Here is a 20,897-nt window from a genome sequence, read left to right on the forward strand (position 1 = left end):
TGGCATTTGCATGTTAAATGCTCACAACAAATGAAAACCGTGATTCCATTGTTTCACAGGGGGAAAACCACGGTTACTGCTATTCCAAATGGAGAACAAATCTACAAAGAATCAAGTAATTCCACTTCCTTGTATGATATCTATATAAGCTCTGTGGGAAAGCCCATTTACTTTATAATGCTTCTATTTTTGAAACAAGATAGATTTTGCACATATTAGAAAACTGGATTCCACTACAAGCCAAGCAGAAGACACCTCAAATGCTATTTTTGTTGAGGGAATTTGTTTACAATTAAATATAATTCTCTCTCAAGTATATTTAATTAAGAAGCTCTAATCTCATGCGACTAGAGGGGGAAGCTTCATGGCTACTTGTAGGGGTTTCTTAATGAATATATATATATGACAGGACTCTAGGACTTGTGTCTAAAGCAATACCAAATTATGAAAATAACACCAAAGGCAGACATTGAGCATTTCTTAGGCAATTTTCTTCTCTGAGAAAATTCAGCAACCAGTTCTGAAAATTTGTGGATATGCTATTCTGGATTATGATTCTGGATTCTAATTTATAAGTCATTTATTCAGGGTCATCTAAAGTTAGCAAAGCAAGATATAAGAAGCTATATATTTACGGATCTATGAAACTATCAAAATTTATGACTGCTTGATCAATCTAGATCTTTTAAATTTGGTTTAGCTTGTTCCTCATTTCTCCACCACCAATTTTTCAAGGCACTATTCCCTTCACCCCGAATAGCGTCTATATTTTGTGACTCTCACATTCTATCCACCAAATTATTTCTCAAAATTCAGTTGTTCTGAGAATGCTTCAGAGATAAAAGATCCTCAATCGTTAAGACAACCAACACTCAAACATCTGGCTTTTCATTTTAGTTTGATCTCTCCCTGATGTGTCTTTTAGCTCTTTCTCATGTTCTTCCTGAATATATTTAGTTCAAAGATTTCTGACCCTTAGTGGGCTCCATATAAGAGTATGAATTAGTTTAAAATTGTATGTAACTTCTTACTAAAAGAACATCTTTGGAAATTGCTCAAGTAAATATTTTAAATTGCTAAAAGTTATTTTGTCATTTTTTTTTCTCTAGTTTTTCTTGCCCCCTCCTTCCCCAGTCCAGTGTTCGTTACTACCAAATGCAGAATCAGAAGAACAGTAGTTATGTTCGGTGAGGAAATCCAAAGAAATTCGTTCACTCTCAGCAGTTTTCTATTTGTTCACTTAACCACTTAATGTCATCTTTTACTGCAAAGACCACCAAAAATTTGTGCTGCGTCACTACTGTTTACCCAAAGTTGCCCAAACTTTGGGAAAGTGGAAAACCTTCCATAGATCTGGACTGATGTGCAGCTGCGAGGGGAAACCACAAATATACTGTTGGCAACCCTTGACCACAAACCAAGTTCTATTTACTGATAAACATTAGTTTGGATAGGCATTATTTCCCATCTCCAATAACATATTCACACATGCACACACCAGGACGAATTTATCAGGAAAACGAAAGGAAAGTGCAATGGACTATGAATGCTAGTGCACAACTAACTGTGCTGCTTCAGGCAAATCACAACTTCTCTGTGACTCAATTTCCATATCTCTGAAATCAGAGATGATCTTTATAGCTCTGTGATTTTATTCTCCTCTGACCAGAAAAAAAATTGTTTAAACTCCTAAGCATGATAATTTACTTTATTTCAGCAAAAAATTCATAGTCCCAAGACTGGTTGCCCACTGTTTGGTCTTTCCTAATGTCCTTTCTGGAAGTACTATCTTCCAAAATGCTTCAGGAAGCTTTTCCTAACTCAGGTTCTACAAGGTCAATGCAACCTACATATTCCATTTGTAAAAAGGTCTTTTCTTGCATTGTGTAAATACTCAACCTAAAAATCATTCCAATGCTGTATTACCTCAACAATTTTTGAAACAGAATATTGAATCTTTTGTTATTGTGATAAGAAGTTTCCTACAATTCTGGGTTTATATCAAATAACACTGTGAAAACACTGATACTGTTGAAAATGGAAATAGCTTCACTGCTTTTTTCATTTTAGCTAATGAACACAGAGGAAAAGCTTAGATCTAAAAAAGAAAAGGGCTTAAGTTAGACTCGTAAGAGGGCTATTTGTTTACAAATTTTAAGCAGATGCAGTTTGGTTAAGGACACTAAGCAGGAATGTCAAATCTTTTTAAGACATTTAAACATATTACATTCTTTCATACAATGAGTGGTTATCTGCCATTGGGTTTCTTATGGTGTTTTAGATATTAACACAAGTGAGTTACAAGATGGTATAGATGTACAGAATTGCATGCTTATTAGCCAAGCCATGACACAGAAGGTTATTTGTGCTATATGACACTGACGGAATTGCTGCTAAGCCGCAAAAAGATCATGCTGGCAACAACATTGGTTCCAGGCATCAAATCCCCAGATATTGGTTCATTTTGTTTAAGGCATCACACACTGTGTTCAAGTCGCTGCGAAGGTCCTGCACCACATTTTCAATACTTCTAGTGTCTTTCAGAATTTCAATACTCTGTGTGTAGGGATTGAAGTATACTGAGAAGGGACGGGTAATTGACTTTGCAAAGTCCCTGCAGAATAAACAGAAATAGAAAGAGATGTGATCAACCCTCACTGGTACAAGAGATAGACAAAAGGAAGGAATAGAGACAGAAAAATAAAGAGTTATTTTCTCTAGGTAGGAGAAAAAAAAAGTTTACCTCATCTTTTCTTTGGCTTCTTCAAAACTTTCTGAAACAAAGTAGGCTTCCTGGAAGGTGGTGATAAGGCATTCCTGTAAGCAAGTTGTCTTTGGGTCAAAGGCTTTCACACATGCCTTGTCAGAAAGGGCATGCTGCAAAATATACCACAAAACCCGTTAAACTCTGTAATGAGACTTCCAAAGTGCCATGACATCACATTTTTACAACACATTTGATAGCTCGGTAATCCTACAGAGCTGCTCAGTTACTAGTCTGTCATGAAATATAGAACTCTCCTGTGTGCAGGGTAAATGGGACACTAGGATTTTGTTTGTTTGTTTGCTTTGTTTTTTTAAGTGTACTAGGTACTATGGGAGAAAATGAGATTATGGTATTATTTAATTTATTACCAGCCAAATTCATACTTAAGGACAGTTCAGAGTTATACCCCCACAGAAATGGGATTTTTAAATCTATGCTATGAATAGAAGCCGGGACAGCATAAATATGCTCCTAAATTTATTGCTATAAGCAATGTACTAAAATTTCACTTAAATGGCAGAAGTAATAATTATCTGCGTGGAGAGGTAATTGGGGCTCTGACTAAACTATTTGTTGACTCATTGCAGGATATTTTGAGGCCAGGTACTGTGTATCTACAGAGTCTGGAGTGGGCCTGTATATTTGAGGATACTTACAAAGCATTCATTCACCTTCCACCAACTACAGCAGAGCAATATACAGCAGATACATATTGCCAGCTGAGGAGAAAAGGAGCTCATACTAATAGTTAGAGTTATGCCAAGAGCAGGTATTAGAAAAACAGGAAAGCTGGTGTAATTACTCTTTGAACCATCATTAGCTCCGTTCAGCTCACTACATGACTGGCACTAAGAACAGCAGGGAACAATGAATGACTATATTCTCAAGATAAATTCAGTGATGTTAAAAGTTAGTGGTCATTTCCTGCCATGTGCCGCCTGGCTATTTATAGACCCTAGATTGATGGTTCTAAAATGCAATGTGCATAAGAATCACTGAGGAGCTTATGAAAATGCAGATATCCAGGGTCTCAATTTCATTTGGCAGGTCTGGATGAAACCCAGAAATCTTCATTTTAAAGGAATCCAAGGTGACTCTGACATAAGTGGTTGTGAACTATATTTTGAGAAATACTCCTTTTGATTCTTTTTCTTAATTTAAGGGGGAAATTAGTTGGGAGAGAGAGGCAGAGAGAAAAAAAATGGAGTAGCAGAAACTGCCGTGAACTGAGAGTTGGAAAACTGGGGCTTTAGTCCAGCTCTGAGTAACTTTAGTCCAGGTCTGGAAGATTTTGAAGACAATCTCTATCCCAGCCTCTGGATTCTACCCATTGTGCTTTTCTACCTTCTTAGTGTCTAACAATTAAAGTTCCCTGGAGAAGTTCTGAAAACCCTTTCCTGTTCAATATTCTTTGTGCATTCCTCCAACAATTTCAAAATGCATGGAATGATTTATAGCCCTCCATGAAGAAGTCTGTGGTTCCCTAAGTTTGAAAATGCAATTGAGAACCAAAAGACTGACATGTAAGAGAAAGGGCACCCTGCATGTGATTTGCTTTCCTGCAAAGTTCCGTTGTCCAGATAAATGCACATATGAATCACAGAATGCAGAGGGCCTCTCAGCGTGAACTCATTTTTTTTGGCCCACAGAACAACTTCATTATAAGCAGAAGGTCACTACACTTGCAAATGCATTTGTGCTAGATTCAACGCAGGGCAGTGAACATCAAGGGATTTTGGTTCCACATGATCAATAATTCTGTCCACAATTTTAGAAACAAATTCGCAGTTTCAAGAAACAAAATGTCCCTTTATGAAAGCTGTTGCTTCTCTGCAAAAATTGGCTTCCTATTGGCTTGCCGTGATTTTCAGAATTCAAATTAGCTTTCTTTGCATCCATACACTCTAGTTACAATTAATGTACTATGTTGTTCTAATAGTCCATTCATCCATCAGTACATATGGAAAGAAGGACAGTGGCTGGCTCAATGTGTTCATCTTTCTACTCTCTCATCCCTGCATTCAGGGGCATGGTCAGAATGGTAGCAGAACAGGCTGTAAGAACATTAAAGCCATGGCTCCCTTGGGACATCTTTGCTAAGCTAAAGACATTTCACTGGGTCAAGGACAAGCACAAGAAAGAAGTGAAACTCATCTGTTTGTGTCTCCATTGCTTCTATAAGACATTAGCAACCTTAGCAGTCACTATATATAGAGGATGCCTCCAGAGGTGTGTATACAACGACAGAGACTGAAATCAGTGTGGTTTTGGAAAAAAAAATCATTTTGTGACAATTCCACTGGATATCCAGATACTTATTTAGTCATTTTAACAGCTAAAAAGGATTAAAGTAGATCAAGAAAAGGCCCAGAGCACAGGACACACTGCCCCCGATTTCAAGAAAAAACAGTGGGTTCACACACGTGTAATTTGAGACAGACCATTAGGCAATATAGATCACACTTGGCCAATGTAATATTTAAAGGAAAAACTGGAAGTTAATTGTCTTAAGTTCTCAAAAATGCAGACTATCCTCAGGAGCCTGCTATGCATGTGATATGCTGGTTACCTGCTGGAGACCTTTCCACCCAGGGAGTATGGGACCAGTGCTGCTGTTTGGCTGTTAATGAATACGGGGGTAATAATGGTACCCGTGGGTTAGCCTGGAGATGACAAGAACCTGGAGTTGCGGGAGCAGCCAGTGAATGAAGCCAACAAATGAAGTGATGATCACCCATATAAATGGCCTCATTTACCTGACCATGAGCTGACTGTGTGCTGAGTTCCAGGAACATCCATGCAGCCCATGAAGTCTCCTATCTCTGAATACTACAGTGTGTCCCAACAGGTATAAAATAGCATCCATGTCTTTGATTCCACCTTCTATTGCCCAATGGAGAAGTCCAACTGAGTTTGCTTCTCAGTTTCTATCCAGGTCTCACTCTAAGCCCCTCATTTTGGGGAGCAGCTATTGTACCCTCTTCTCTATGTCCAGAGTGGATTCTCTGTAAACATTGAACCAAACTACTTGATGTCCCCAGGGAACTCTGCAGTGATTCCATCTTGTAATGTTAGCAGTCTGATATCCTGAAGTTTGTAAGAATTAATCCAACTTCCTGCAGAGAGAAGCTTTATAATGCTGACAGAATCTGGTTGACAATCTTTTACTTTGAAGCCATTTTTAAAGTACAGGAATGCTTGAGAGTCACCTTCTCTCCTCAGAACACTCTCTAAAAGAACTATTTTGGATTTCTCCATCGTGCTAGAGACAAGGGCACAGGGCTGGGAACCAGGGGACCTGGGTTCTAAATGTAGCTGTCTCCAGAGGCTAGACGTATAATATCAAATGAGTGAAACTACCCCATGTTGGGCAGCAGCTTTATCTTTGATAAACTGAAAAGATTGACCTAGATGAATTCTAAGACTCTTCTTGAAATATAATTTTAACAGACTGTAAGTATACAGCACTCATACCACCTTTACCTCCCTCCACACCAGCCACAATAAATTGACCATAGCAGCCCTTCCCACTGGGCCTGGGGATGGACTTCCCACCCTTCACCACAGTGGCGGTTACTACCAATTAATTGACTTTGGTGCACAAGTTAAGACTTATTTGCCATTCCAGTTTTTTTAATATTCCCAGAATCCAACTATTAGTAGACAATACTATAAGGTAGTTAAAAATACAGGTCTTTATGGTTAAGAATACAGGTCTTTATGGTTAAGAATTGAGGTGTAAATCTGACTCCATCTCTACCTAACTACGTGTCCTTGGGCAAATTACTTTACCTCTGTAAGCCTATTTGAGTATTCATCTGGAAAATGGAAATACTAATAATCATATCTATAACCTGGGGTTGTGGTCAAAATTAAAAGAGGTAATGGATGCAAAGTGCCTGGCATGGGAAGTGCTCAGTATATTTAGTTATCATCACTAATTCAGTCCAGCGATGATGCTTTATGTACAAATGTGTTCAGCCAAACCTTCCACCATTTGTGCAGCCCTCCTCCCTCAGGGGTCTGAAACCCATAGAGAATGAAATGGCCCCAGATCTGAGGCTTTCAGGTCCTAAACTATGATAGTGCCTGCCCTGGGTTCATCAGTTTAAAATCTTCCTTCTTCCCAGACACCTGCTTTTGCAATGACAGTTATTATCTCAACTATTCTAGATGCAAACCCTGTGATCCTCACTATCTATATTAGGACTGGTTAAAGTTGAAAAAAAAAAAAAAAAACCTCAAGTGTGAAGTCAGGTTTGTGAATAGTTTGGGCCCTAGATTCTGAATAAGAATTTGCAAACACCCTACACTCACACCACAATCATCTTTTCCCACATCAAAAGAACAACAAATACATACATATATGTATAAATGCATTATGTGTCTATATAATATTTTCGAGCCTCCCTCAAAGCCTTATCCTGCTAAACAAGCACAATGTGACATCTATATCCCCATTACCAAATTAGACAATGATGCATTACACTTTATTAAATTGGCAATTAGGCTACACCAATTTGAATAAGCTGCAGGGCCAAGGGAACAACCTCCATCTTCAAGCAATCGTTCCACAAAAACCAAAGACACGATTTCCAGCTCCCAACATCCAGCATTTACTCTGTCATTACCAACAGCACTACCAACTTCATGAGAAGAAAGAGCAGGAGGAAGGGACTCGAAAGCCATCTGAACAAGGTAAATGTGTGAGAACTCAGGAGCAGCGAGTCCTTACTCTAGTCACACCACTGACCAAACAGATGACACCAGAGAACCTGCAAAGCCCTTGGGCCTCTTCTATACAGACTAGCAGTAATTCTGACCACCTCCCAGAGTTGCTGCAAGTGGTAATAAATACAAATTGCTTGTATTAAATATAAAGCTATTCTGAGAATGCTGATTAATAGCTATATCAAGGCAACACAATAAATTTGCCATGCAAGATATCCTAAAACTAAAGCCAAAAAATCGTAAGTAACTCTGTTTAAACCATCAGCTTTTTCAAAACCCAAAGAGCAAAATAGATGTATTTATATGTAATATGTCAGCAACTACTATGGGGTGGATGTTAAGGCTACTTGCAAAAAAAAAAAAAAAAATCTAATCTCTGGCCTGAAAGATATAAATATCTAGACCTTACCCTTACTCATGAAAAAGTAGAAATTGCCTTTTGCTTTTGAGATGGGTTAACTTTTTGATATAAGACTCAGCCAATTCATTGACTAGCAATCATTTCCTCACCACCTAAAGTGAAAAAACTTTACTGTCACTTCTCTAAGAGAATTGGACTCAACAAAGATCCATATCATCACTTTCTTAGAATTTCCCTACTACATTCCAAGTTCTTGAAATCTTGGACCACCAATTTTGTGTTTGTTGAACAAAATAAATGAATAAGCAAGCAAATAATAAATCAAAAATGATAGACATATAGTTAGATCAACTCAGGATAAAGAGAAAAAGTGTGAAAGACACAAGTTAGACTGTGGGTAAAGCAATTATCCTACTTTCAAACTTTTCTTTAAAGTCAGTGTTCCAGGTGACTCAGCTCATTGTTAATTGTTCTCCACAGTGATGAAAGGTATGGAAAAGCCCCCACCCAAATGCACTTTTTGGTATTCCTGTAAGTACACCACAGAACAGATCATTAGAATAAAAGAGGGGCAACCATTGCTGTGGGGGAAAAGGTGGTGTTTATGGTTATAAGATTTATGCTACCTTTTACAAGCTTTTCCATATTTATTTTGTTTCTATCTTCAAAAAGAATAAGTTTCCATTGTCAAAAAAAAAGAGGAAAAAAGGAAAGTTATCTGAACTATACATATACCACTTGGAAGTACTTGGCCAGCTCTAAAGAGCAACATCTATGCCTCAGGAAAATTTAGCCCCTTATAGCACAAAGTGTAGAATATGTTCTGTTTAAGAAGAGAAGGTGATTGTGGATACTTATGTAAAAGTTATAAAGATGACACCAAAACCTCCGGCAACTCCATCTAAAAAGTTATAAAGATGACACCAAAACCCTCCAGTAGCTGGGACTTACATTTGGGCTGCAGTTGGAACAGCATAAAATATTTTACTGCAAAAGGTAACTGTACTCAAAACTGTACGCTTGTTTACACAGGAATAATGATAATGTTATTAATAAAGTTATCCCTACATGGGTCCAGGACTATCATTTTTTCATTCAAATAAAGATTAAAAGTTCTCAGAAGTGCTTTGAGAGGGCTCTGGGTACCTTCACAAGCAGGGCAAGGAGAATGTGGGGGAAGAGGTGCTAGGGAAAGCATCTTGTGTTACATATTCTCTGTGAAAAATCAGAAGATATTTCACATAGAAAGTATTTCTGAACTGTAAAAATGGTCCAATCATAGCAATCATAGGGATGTTGAGGTATTGAAATTTGAGAATGGAAGAACGATAATGACTGGAAGTAATGGACCAGAGCAAGAAGGTACTCTATGAACAATGCCCTTCTTGGTACGTATTTCTGGCTGATTTCCATTTCCAGATGATTCTGTCCACACTGGTAGGAACAAAAACAACAGATTCATCCTAATGCTGCCCACACATGCCTCATTAACCAGACCAGAAGGCCCTGTGGAAAGTCAGGGCCATGAGAGAGATCTGTTTCCTTCGTTTCTGGTGCAACTTATAAACCGTCTGAGGAGGATGTAAATAGACACAGCTCAAGAGCTACATCATTTTCTGACTCTATTATTCAGGGAAATCAAGAAACACTCTATAGAGTGCATGGTCTTATGGGGATATGACATCACGCTGTTGCTGTGGGCTTTGCCCACTGCACTAAGATTAACACCAAATAGATTCTTTGTTGAGAATTTAGTTTTTAAAAAAATTACCACATTACATCAGGTCATCAAGTTTTTGTTAGGTTGAATGTTACTATCCTGTATTCCAGTGAACCCCAGACAGTTCTTCCAATGGACCAGATTTCAACTAGAATCTTGAGGGTCCACACGTGGCCCTCCAGTGACACATCTGTGTACCCCATCCTTTCCTTGTTTACCCTTTCCATCCCTCAAGAATCACCATGGACAGCAGGGCCCTTGACAGGAAGGCTTCTCAGGAATGGCCTAATATGAGCCAGGCACATTTCTTTCATTGTCACACTTTTTGTATTATGTGGTTGGTTGCTTATCTCTTGCACTAAAGTGTACTGTAAACTCTCCGATGGCAGGGATCCTAGGGAGTGCAGCCTAGTGGTTAGGAGCTCAGATCCTAGAGCCTAGACGGCTGGGATTTGAGCCCAGCTCAACACTTATTAACTGTGTGATCTTAGGCAAGTTCTCTAATGTCTTTATGCCTCCGTTTTCTCATCTGTGATAAAAATATCCCTTATCTCACTGGGTTCTTATGAGCATTACATGGGTTAATATGTCTAAAGCACCAGAAATATTGTATATTTAAATGCTTGTTCTGGCTGTTATCATTATTTTCTTTTTTTTTTTTTTTTTGAGACAGAGTCTCCCCTGTTCCCAGGCTGGAGTGCAGTGGCATGATCTCGGCTCACTGCAACCTCCGCCTCCTGGGTTCAAGTGATTCTCTTGCCTCAGCCTCCTGAGTAGCTGGGATTACAGGTACCCGCCATCATGCCTGGCTAATTGTTGCATTTTTGTAGAGGTGTAGTTTTACCGTGTTGGCCAGGGTAATCTTGACCTCCTGACCTCAGGTAATCGGCCCACCTCAGCCTCCCAAAGTGCTGAGATTACAAGCATGAGCCAATGCACCTGGCCTTTCTTCTCATTCTTCATCATTATTACTTGTCTTTTTATCCCCAGTGACTGCCATAGCACATGCACTAGGTGTTCAACCAAATGTTTGAGGAATGAATGAAGTCATCAAATAACCAGACTCAATAAAACTATAATTACTTTGCATCTCTCAACAATGCAAATGGCCAAAAAGTATCAATAACTATATACTTCCCATTTATATTACATAAGGATAATCATGCTCAAAATAAAAACTCAAGAATGATCCATAATCCTGACCTTAGTCTGAATAGTCAAAGGAAGGTTCAATTGTTTTCAGTACTATTCTAGATTGTATATCACACTGCATTTAAAACTCACCAAAACTTGCTATCCCCCCATGGTATAAATGGCAATTCTTAAATGGCAAGAATATTTAAATTATCAGAATATTCCAGGTCTCAACATTTCTGAAAAAAATGACCATTTTATTGTATTTTAAAACCAAAAAAAATCACATTCTTTAGGCATCATTACACATAATAGATACCTCTCTGATAATATACTTATTTGGTTTATTTTTCCAAATTGTTTATGTCCACACATGTTTTAATGCACATTAACTTTGAAGAAGCTGAAATAACATCAAACTCCCCTTTAGGAAGTAGATGCTGGGGAGTCCAAAGGAGCCAGGGAGGTATTGGAAATCAGAGGAGCCAAGCCACGCTCACGAGTGAACTTCAATCGGTAGGATCACTGCTAGCTCACGGCCCACTTTTCAGCACTAAATTTAGGCCAGCCATTTGTTACCCAAGATTTGGGCATACATTTGTCATGGCTGTTGATTTGTATACATGGCTGCTCATCCATTTGAGTCACACCACAAACCCAGAAAGGCATGACCCATTTTCAGAAGTGCAAAAAGTGAGGTCGGCACCCACATCCGAGGTGCCAAATCCTCTATGTTAAATATTTATGGAGTATCTGTGAGTAGGAATGCTCAGACAAACAAATCAATATTTCCTCTGACTTTGAACCAGTTTGCATGGGAAGGGTATTTTCTTTCACAGCTTCATACCTTTAATTCTCCAATGGAGGAAAGGAGTCCTGCTCCATATGCCCGCAGTTGCCCTTCTTGCTTGCAAAGACCAAACTCAATTGTGAAGAAATAGCACTGAAAAAAAATGAACACATATCCAGTGAACTGGTCAATGAGTTATTTGATAGGATAAAATGGCACCCAAAACTAAATGCTGTGCTGTGCATAATTTCTTCAATATTATCAATTTAGATACATTTAAATTGAGAACACTTATTGAAATCTATTCTCTTGCTTAATATTCTCTCCCTAGGTTGAATGTATATGAAAAAAGTATTAACTACTAAGAGTCTTATGCTCCCTGAATTCAGAAGTCCTGAGTCAAATTATATCCCCTGCAATCATTTTAAAAACAAAAAACACAGATACAGAAATGAATAAATATATCACAATGATACCTCCATAACAATATGCTATATATTTACCAATATTTACCAAATTGTGTTTCAGTGACATAAATCAGTTTATGCAAATGTGGAAAAATAAGTTGGAATCCAGTAATCGCTAACTGCTTTTGGCAGTTTGTTTATCAATTCAACAAACATTTGTTGGTGCCAGTGCTTGGTAAAGAAACAAGAGAGCAACCAAGAAAGCAAGTACCTCTATATGACACCAAATTACCACAACCACAATTTTAGTATAATCTTTTAGTAAAATCTTAAATGTATATGTATGTTTGCATGTGTATATGCATGTGTAGCTTTATATATGTATTTGTGTAGGTACATGCTCCTCGACTTACAATAGGTTTATATTTCAATAAACCCAGTAAGTTGAAAATAATATCCTAAGTTGAAAATGCATTTAATACATCTAACCTGCTGAACAGACTAGCTTAGCCTAGCCTACCTTAACAGTGCTCAGAACACTTACATTAGTCTACAGTTGAGCAAAATCATCCAACACAAAGCCTATTTCATAATAAAGTGTTGAAAACATCAAAATTCCAAATTTGAAGTATGGTTTCTACTGAATGCATGTCACTCTCACATCATCATGAAGTCAGAAAAAACTGTAAGTTGATCTAATATAAATTGGAAAGCAGTGGGTCGGTTGTTACACACACTTTCTTAGCCCAAGTTTTATCAGCATCAACTACTACAACTTCCCCAGGACATTAATATCTTAAATTGTTTCTGTTGGGTTTAGGAAATCAACCTAAACAGACAGAGGAATCTCTACACAAAGAGAAAAAAAAAATCTCGCAGTGCTGTTGAGAGAGGCTGAACTCACACTATTTTTGCTCTGAAAGAAAAGTGCGATGCTGACAACAAGCAATAAAAATTCCATCAAATTAACACTGTCCTGCATTAGTGATGATAGAGCACTGAAGGTGTTAAGAAAGAGAATTTAAACACTCCTGAAAAGGGGCAGAAAATAATTATTATTTCCAGCACATGGCAGTTTTCTCTATTTTTATTTGGAGGCTAAGAGGTCCCTTGGTTCAGGAAGGTTATATATTTTTTTGATGTGAGGGTGATCTCTGAAGTTGAATTATCCAAAGCTCTGCAGCACTGGGCTGAACCCAAAGGACTAATCATTTCCAGGTCATGGAGCTTAACCTCCAGAAGTAAATTTTTTTTTCCTGATTTACCTTCCAAAGAGGCTAAAATTACAGCCCTAGGCCGGGCGTGGTAGCTCACTCCTGTAATCCCAGCACTTTGAGAGGCCGAAGCAATCAGATCACCTGAGGTCAGGAGTTCAAGACCAGCCTGGCCAATATGGTGAAACCCCGTCTCTACTAAAAATACAAAAATTAGCTGGGCATGGTGGTGTGCCTGTAAAAAGCCTTCAAGCATATCCTCCAAAATTTTTGCATAATTCTGGATGCAATTAAGGGAAGTAATCATACAGTCATAGCTTCTCAGGAGACTGAGGCAGGAGAATCACTTGAACCCGAGAGGCAGAAGTTGCAGTGAGCTGAGTTCGTGCCATTGCACTCCAGCCTGGGCAACAAGAGCAAAACTGCATCTCAAAAATAAGATAAAATAACAGCCCTTCCTACCCTCTATCACAACCTATAGCACCTACCAGCACTCCTCCTTACTCTGTTCCACCTTTTCATTCTTTCTATGAACCACTTTTTGACACAGACTGCAATTTCTGTATGCATGATATGTGCTGCTTATCATCTATCCCCCCACACTAGACTACAGACTCCACAAAAGCAGGTATCTCTGTTCATTTAGGACCAGGTTTTCCAAAGTCAGCACTATTGACATTTTAGGCTACCTAATTGTTGTGGGAGTCTGTCCGTCCGGAGCCGTGAGGCCCGGAAATTGCCGCGGCCTCTGTTGCTTAAGCTCCGCATTGCGGAGACAAGATGGCGCACTTCGTGGTTCTTCATCATCAACTTTTCCCGTGCGCGCGAACTTTTCCCGCGCGCGCGTAGATAACTTCCCGCACCTGGGAAAGACTAAGTCTACCAAGCATGCGCCTGGTGACATCTCTCATTATTCTCCCCGCCTGCTCTGCCTCACTTCCTCTTCCCTGCCAGCCTATATAAGGCATTGCACCGCCGCCATTAAACGAGACTTGATCAGGATACTGTCTTGTCTCCATTTCTTGTGTCTCTTGTCTCTCTAAATTCCCACCCCCTCCTCCAAGGTCTGTGTTAACAATCCCGCTGGAGGGGACATCTGTCCTGTACATTGTAGGATGTTTAGCAGCATCTCTGGCCTCTACTAACTAGGTGTCAGTATCATCCCCACCCCCTTTGTAATAACCAAAAATGTCTGCAGACATTGGCAAATGTTCCCAGGAGAGCAACATCATCCTTGGTTGAGAACAACTGATCTAGACTAGTGTGTGAAAGATAACAAGAGCTCAATAAGCACTGGGTTAATAAATAAATGGTGAATGAATTAATGATCTCTAAGTTAAACTGGCATGTGGCAGAATGACCTGGAAGAAAGAAACACAAAGGGATCCAAGTTCTAGTCTGAGTTCTGCTTCTAATTAGCTATGTGACTCTGATCCCAGGGTTGTAGTTTTCCTGCCTGTGACATCAATCCATCCATTCGTTCATCTATTCTGTGACATCCATCCCCCCATTCATTCACCTACCCTACAAATACTTCTTGAGCAACTATTACATGCCAGACTCTGCCCTAGATGCTAAGGATATGCAATGAACAAGGCAACAAATTCTGTGATCCCATGAAGCATATATGCTACTGGGATGAGACAGGCAATAACAAAAACAAAAATCAATAGCCAGATAATGTGAGGTGGAATACATCTTATATATATAACAAAACCATATAATATGTCAAATATTAAGCAGGGAATGTGACTATTTTAGAAAAAGGGTCAGAGATAGTTTCTGTGAAGGGGTAATGTTTAAGCTGCAAACAGCTTTAAAAGCAGCTTTTCATTAAGAAATTAAAAAGGCAGTTGTGCAAGGATATAGAGAAAATGATGTTCCTAGAAGAGAGGACAGCAAGTGTAAAGACCCTGAGGCAGGAATAGGTTTTTATTTCCAAGAGCAATGGGAAGTTGCTGGAGGGTTCTAGGCAGGTGAAAGATATGTACTAACTTAGCTTTCAAAAGGTCATGGAGGTACTGCATGGAAAATAGATTGTAGGGGAGCAACAGTGAGTGGAAACAGACCAGCTAGAAGGCAGTGGCACACAAGAGTGGTGAGTGAACAGGAGTATGACTTGGGCTAAGTATGGCAGGGAGTTGGGAGAAGTAAATATCACAGAGCCCTTAGGAGACGAACCAAGATAAAAAATGTAAATACATGTTGAAAAGCTAAAATGCAGTCTTCAAGTATATCCTCCAAAAAATTTGCATAATTCTGGATGCAATTAAGGGAAGTAATCATACAGTCATAGAATACAGAACAAAGGCTTGGAAGTATCCTGGACGTTCAGCTCTCCTATTTTACCAAAAGGAAAATTCAAGTTGAGGAAGATGAAGTGATTTACCCAGGAGCAGTCTAGACGGTGACATTTAAGAGATCTAGAGCTCAGGATTTTAAGGAGCTTGACATCAACATCTGTCACATTTTAAAGTTTCTAGATAAACAAATTAATAGATGCATAATTTTCCTTCACAACCAAATAATGGAGAAATGAAAGTCTAAAATGGAGGAAATCTAGAATGTCACAGTATCTTCGACATGAAATCCTTGGAGCCTTAACATTGAATATAGAAGAGCTTGTGGAAAAAATGTGCTGTCAAATTCAAAAGCATCCAAAATACACATTCAGAGCCAGCTACAGGAGCATTTGGGTCAGTCTATTAAGCACATGTTTAATTTTTTTATGCTAAATCAATGCATACATAATTCATGGTCACATTCATGATCTAAACCAAAACACACTAAGAGAGCCTCTGAAAAAATCTGGTGTGTCATAGACACCGTCTTCACATAGATTTAGCAAACCATTCTAGTTTAAGGTAGGAATTAAAAGGTAGGTCTGCACCAATTCAACTAAAGATTCAAAGCTAAATCTCTCACCCAGTGTATCTTTGGTTAATGTGCTTCTAGAATCAGAGCAATCTCAGAGGAAAGAGCCCCTGTGCTCTTCCTTCCCATCGCTCAGAATGCTCTCTGGCCCCAGACCTCATCTGGGAGTCCTTCCAGAAACTCTGGCCTTACATACTGCCATCTGCTCATTCCCTATTTACCTTTCCCTTTGGTTTCCTGCTGTCCTCAACCAAGGAAGGCCCCTAAATGCTGTTTCTGCAGCCCATTCTGTTTAGAGAATTAATCCTTTTGGTTTGAGACAGTTTTCTATTTGCAGCTCCATGTGTGGCTAACAGATAAAGAGAAATGGTAAGTTGCATCTGAAATTAGGTTATTAGCAAAATTTGAATCACAAACTTGCTTAGGATAATTTTTCTCTTTCTTTTTCTCTTTCTGTTTTCAATACTGGTGAAGACCTCAGAATGCATAGGGCATGATCACTAATCAGGAGGAGGGGACAACCACACATTGCTACAGTTTTAAATGCAAAGCCTACTTAGAGTTGCACTCAAAGACCCCTGAAGACCCTTCGGAAGTTGAGGATAACGAATTGCTTCATGAAAGTTTAAGAAAATATAATTTGGTTTCCTCAGAGAATTCTCCAGATGTGGCTCTATAATATCATTCCTTAGATTTATCAAATGAATAATCCTACCTATTATCAAGAAAAAAAATAAAAATACACTGAGACTTGTAAGAATATCTGTAAAAGAAAATTGCAGATTCTTGGCGACTAATGTCTTTTAAACAGAAACAAATAATAACACTAAGACTAACACCTCCCAAATGGAAAGGTACCTTTCATCAAAGCTGGTGCTCATGAATTCCAAATTTTACATGCCATTAATGACATGTAATTATTTATAAATATTTTATTTGGATATAATTACATATAATCATTAACTAAAAAACAAAACAGAAATGATAGCTCAGACCTCTTTTACGGAATAATGGCAGAGGCATTTACATACATACAGTCATTAAGCAGAAGAAAGTCTGAGTGACAATCTGAAATCCAAACACGCTGTGGACCCGAGCTGCAGTGAGTGTGCTTAGGAAAATGAGATAGGTCGCCCAATGCTGCCATCTTCAGATCACTACTGGTAGTATACCATTCTCGCAGCACTTCCGGCCTAGCCAAACGGGCAGTGGCAAAAGCTTGAAGGGACCAAGTCCGCAGACACAGAATCACACCAATAAAATATGTAATGGTGTCACCTGGTGATTTATAGAAGCACTCTATGCAAAACCCTTGTTATGTTTGGCATTAGGCACCTGAAGTTCTTGCTAAGGTCACAATTAAAGAGATGTATGACTTTGTCAAGGAACACTTGATGGGAAAGAAATTTACTGTTCCCATTTCCCTACTGAAGGGCCCTTTTGCCTCCCTCCTCTCACTCCCTCTGCATCCCTCCTTGAAATAATTACACAGCCTCTTCCTAAGGGTCTTTGAATATTCACATATTAGATTAAAATGATACATATAAACTTCTAGGAGGAAGCCCGAGTTGCCTACTTCTTTCACTTTCTCCAGGAAATTGGCTTACACACGTCATTTAAGAAATAAATTCCTGAGTAAGCAAGGAAGTGACTGAGTGATATATTTTCTCTATCGCCTTCCCTAAAAATTTGATCTTGCGTATTGGTAGCATATATTTTAAAATAATCACATACATCATTCCACATCTAGAATTCCATTATCTATATATCTAGCACATAGGCAGGAAGCAAGAAGTTATCAAAGAGAACTTAAAAGGACCCTTTTAAGATGGATTTGAGATTGGTTTGAGATATACCAAACATAACAAAAAGTTATACGCTAAATTTGGTGCACTTCACTTATAAGATAATCCCTCAGGTCCTCAGACCCTAGTTATCCTTATCTTGTACACAGTTCTAACAAAGCTTAGTTACGTAGCTTCCAAACCCACACCATCACTTAGGAGGGGAACAAGAAAAATATGTGTAAAAAGCAGCCAAACCCAAAAAGATCAGCAATACAATATTTGCTGTTTGAGTAAATAAATGCTCCATATTGATATTATCACTAAAGAACAGAATTCATCAATTATACAGAAATAACAAAATAATAGGAAAACTTAGCCAGAAGAAGACTTCCTCATTTAATAAAGTGTTCTCACATATGTTACCTTACTGCCCATTGTGAAGTAGATAGAGCACTTATTATTTCCATTTTACAGGTGGGAATACTGAGACTCAAAGTTCAAGTGGTTTGCCCAGTTCCAAAACTAGTGGTTGCCAAAGCTAGGAATCACACACAAGTTTCCCAACTACAAATCCAGCATTCTTTTCTTATCAGTAACTGCACTTATGGATACAGGGCCACTGTCAGCCAGTCACACTGGCACAGCCATTCCTGTTGTTGAAATACTGAAATATTTCCAGGATGAGTGTAAATAGCTACCACCTTATGCTCCCCATGACCCCAGCCACTGACACTGCCCCATCCCTTTCTAGATTTCATCCCCCGCACCCTCCCCACCACTGTCACTTCTTCATGATCTAGCAAATAAAGGCTCAATGTCTATAAAGCTGGGAATTCCAGGATCCTGATCGGATGCTAGTCTAGCAAGCATCTGTGCTATTAGGGGCCCACGTCATAACAAAAAGATAAATCTCAGAAAAGAAGAATATCACTCAAAGATGTTCTAACATCAGCAGCTGTAGCTTTGGTAAGTGCAGATAAAAACACATAAAAGGGCTCTGTGGCTGACAGCCTTCCTTTCACAGTGTTTTTGCTAACATTTTTCCATCTAGTTTTTGAGACAACTAGCATGTCAATGTATACACTTACAAAGTTGTTGAAACGTAAAGGCCCCTCAAGGTCCGCTCGCACTTACCCCTTTACCACCTACCCCAGCTACTAGAGTTGGAATTTTGCTATATCAAAATGTCAGTTTACAAGCAGCAAGTGTTTTCCCACCTTTAACCAAGATTCCTTCATCTTGATTAAATTGCAAATGACAATAGTACTGAAATAAGAATGAGGCTTGATAGCTAAACAGGAAGCTTTGGAATAGAAGTTTTAAGGTGACAAAAATCAACATCGGAAATCAGAAGTGAAAACAGAGTCTGCATTGCTTAAACTATGGAGGTCCCACTGCCTCTGAAATATCTATCCCAACATCATTCATTCAAACCTCCCACCAGACATCAATTTTTGTTGTTTCTTCAATCATTTAAACTCCAAATACTCCTAAGAGTCACACATAAAGCCAAATCACACTAAGGCATCAACGACTACACCAATGCTTTGTTTTGCAGAGCAAGGATTCTTGAGTTAAAAATTTTTCTGTGCTGGGCATGGTGGCTCACGCCTATAATCCCAGCACTTTGGGAGGCCAAGGCTGGTGGATCGCCTGAGGTCAGGAGTTTGAAACCAACATGGCGAAACCCCATCTCTACTGAAAATACAAAAATTAGCTAGACATGGGGATGGGTGCCTGTAATCCCAGATACTCGGGAGGCTGAGGCAGGAGAATCACTTGAAACAGGGAGGCGGAGGTTGCAGTGAGCCGAGATCACTCCACTGCACTCCAGCCTGGGTGAGGGAGTGGGACTCCTCAAAAAAAAAAAAAAAAAAAAAAATTCTGGGACTAGGCTTCAAGAGATAGCAGAAAACAGGTTTTTGCATGCTTTATTATTTTGCCCTTGGCTAGTCCTATGTAAATTAAGACTGTAAAATGCTAGAAACTTCGAGATGGAAGATGTTAGGGCTGGTCCAGAGTTCTAGTCCTCACTAACATGGTTCTGTGCAATCCTGGGGCTGCAGCTGCTCTGTAATCACAAGCCACCCATGTCACATCTTGAAGTCTCCCTTTGGCAATAGGAAGCCCCTAATCAAGCATTCACAGATTTGGGATGTGGTCATTATATAGATTCCAAGTACCACTGGTCCAAATGTCTTTTGTGACTACAGCTACACCTAGATTTCTATTCTCATATTTTACCATATACTCTGTTTGAGCCTCTCAATGAAACCCACCATTTCACTGCTGTTGAAAAGGTGAAGACCCCTCAGGGTCCCCTCCCACTCTCACCCCTTTACCACCTACCCCAGCTAGAGTGTAAAAAATGTTCGAAACTTAGAGCTGGAAGACATTAGGGCTGGTCCATAGCAATCAGTAGGTCACAACTTCATCAAACCACATTTTTTAAATTAAATGTACTAAATTCCGCTGTGCTACGCTCTAGTTGAGACGACAAAAGTAGCTAAAGAGATGGTCTCTCTGCTCAAGAAAGCACGGTATGGATACAGAGGGACTAATGATAATAATAAATCTCTCCTGTTTTTACTCCTACCACAAACATTTCATTCTATCTTGAAATCATCATTGCTTATCTGTCTCAGGATGTGAAGAATATGAAGCTTGTGCCGAATTTTGAAGGAGAAATGGGATCTTAGAAGGATTGCAAGTAGAGAAGTTATTGGAAAAAGTAAATGGTCTAGGACACTGGCCTGAGGTATTGGGAGGGGTGGGGGTGATTTCAGGGAACCCAAAAGGCACGTCATAGGAAGGTGGAGGTCAGTCAAATTACAGAATGTACCAGATCACAGGCTCCCCTGAGACCAGCAGAGATGGCCTCTTTTACCAGTGATTCTCCTCAAAGCAAGAGAGGGAAAAACAAATGGAAAAAAGAGAAGAGTTGGAATTTGAGAAACATCTTGCCAGCTAGAAAAAGATGACCCTGAATTGTGAAAACAGCATACTTTGTCTTAGGTTAAGAACAGTCATCGAATGAATTAAAATGTAAAAACCTAAGCTCTGAGGAAACATTATGGCAAACCTTGTGGAAAATTGATCATCAAATGTAAGA

At 39.1% G+C, this 20,897-nt stretch overlaps 1 protein-coding gene across 1 annotated transcript in view; it reads right to left on the reverse strand.

Annotated features, from left to right (window-relative positions):
- Positions 1–1,694: 1,694 nt before the first annotated feature.
- Positions 1,695–20,897, reverse strand: part of TPH2 (tryptophan hydroxylase 2) — a 97,356-nt gene continuing 78,153 nt past the window's right edge. Inside the window, exons 9-11 of the mRNA XM_033221252.1 lie at positions 11,561–11,656; positions 2,744–2,877; positions 1,695–2,614 (exon numbers count right to left, since the gene is read on the reverse strand). Of these exons, the coding sequence (XP_033077143.1) occupies positions 2,440–2,614; positions 2,744–2,877; positions 11,561–11,656 (405 nt within the window). The 3' untranslated portion in view covers positions 1,695–2,439. The remainder of the gene's footprint in view (positions 2,615–2,743; positions 2,878–11,560; positions 11,657–20,897) is intronic.

The sequence above is a fragment of the Trachypithecus francoisi genome, unplaced genomic scaffold (genome assembly GCF_009764315.1).
Source record: "Trachypithecus francoisi isolate TF-2019V2 unplaced genomic scaffold, Tfra_2.0 Lachesis_group11, whole genome shotgun sequence".
Taxonomy (NCBI): Eukaryota; Metazoa; Chordata; class Mammalia; order Primates; family Cercopithecidae; genus Trachypithecus; species Trachypithecus francoisi.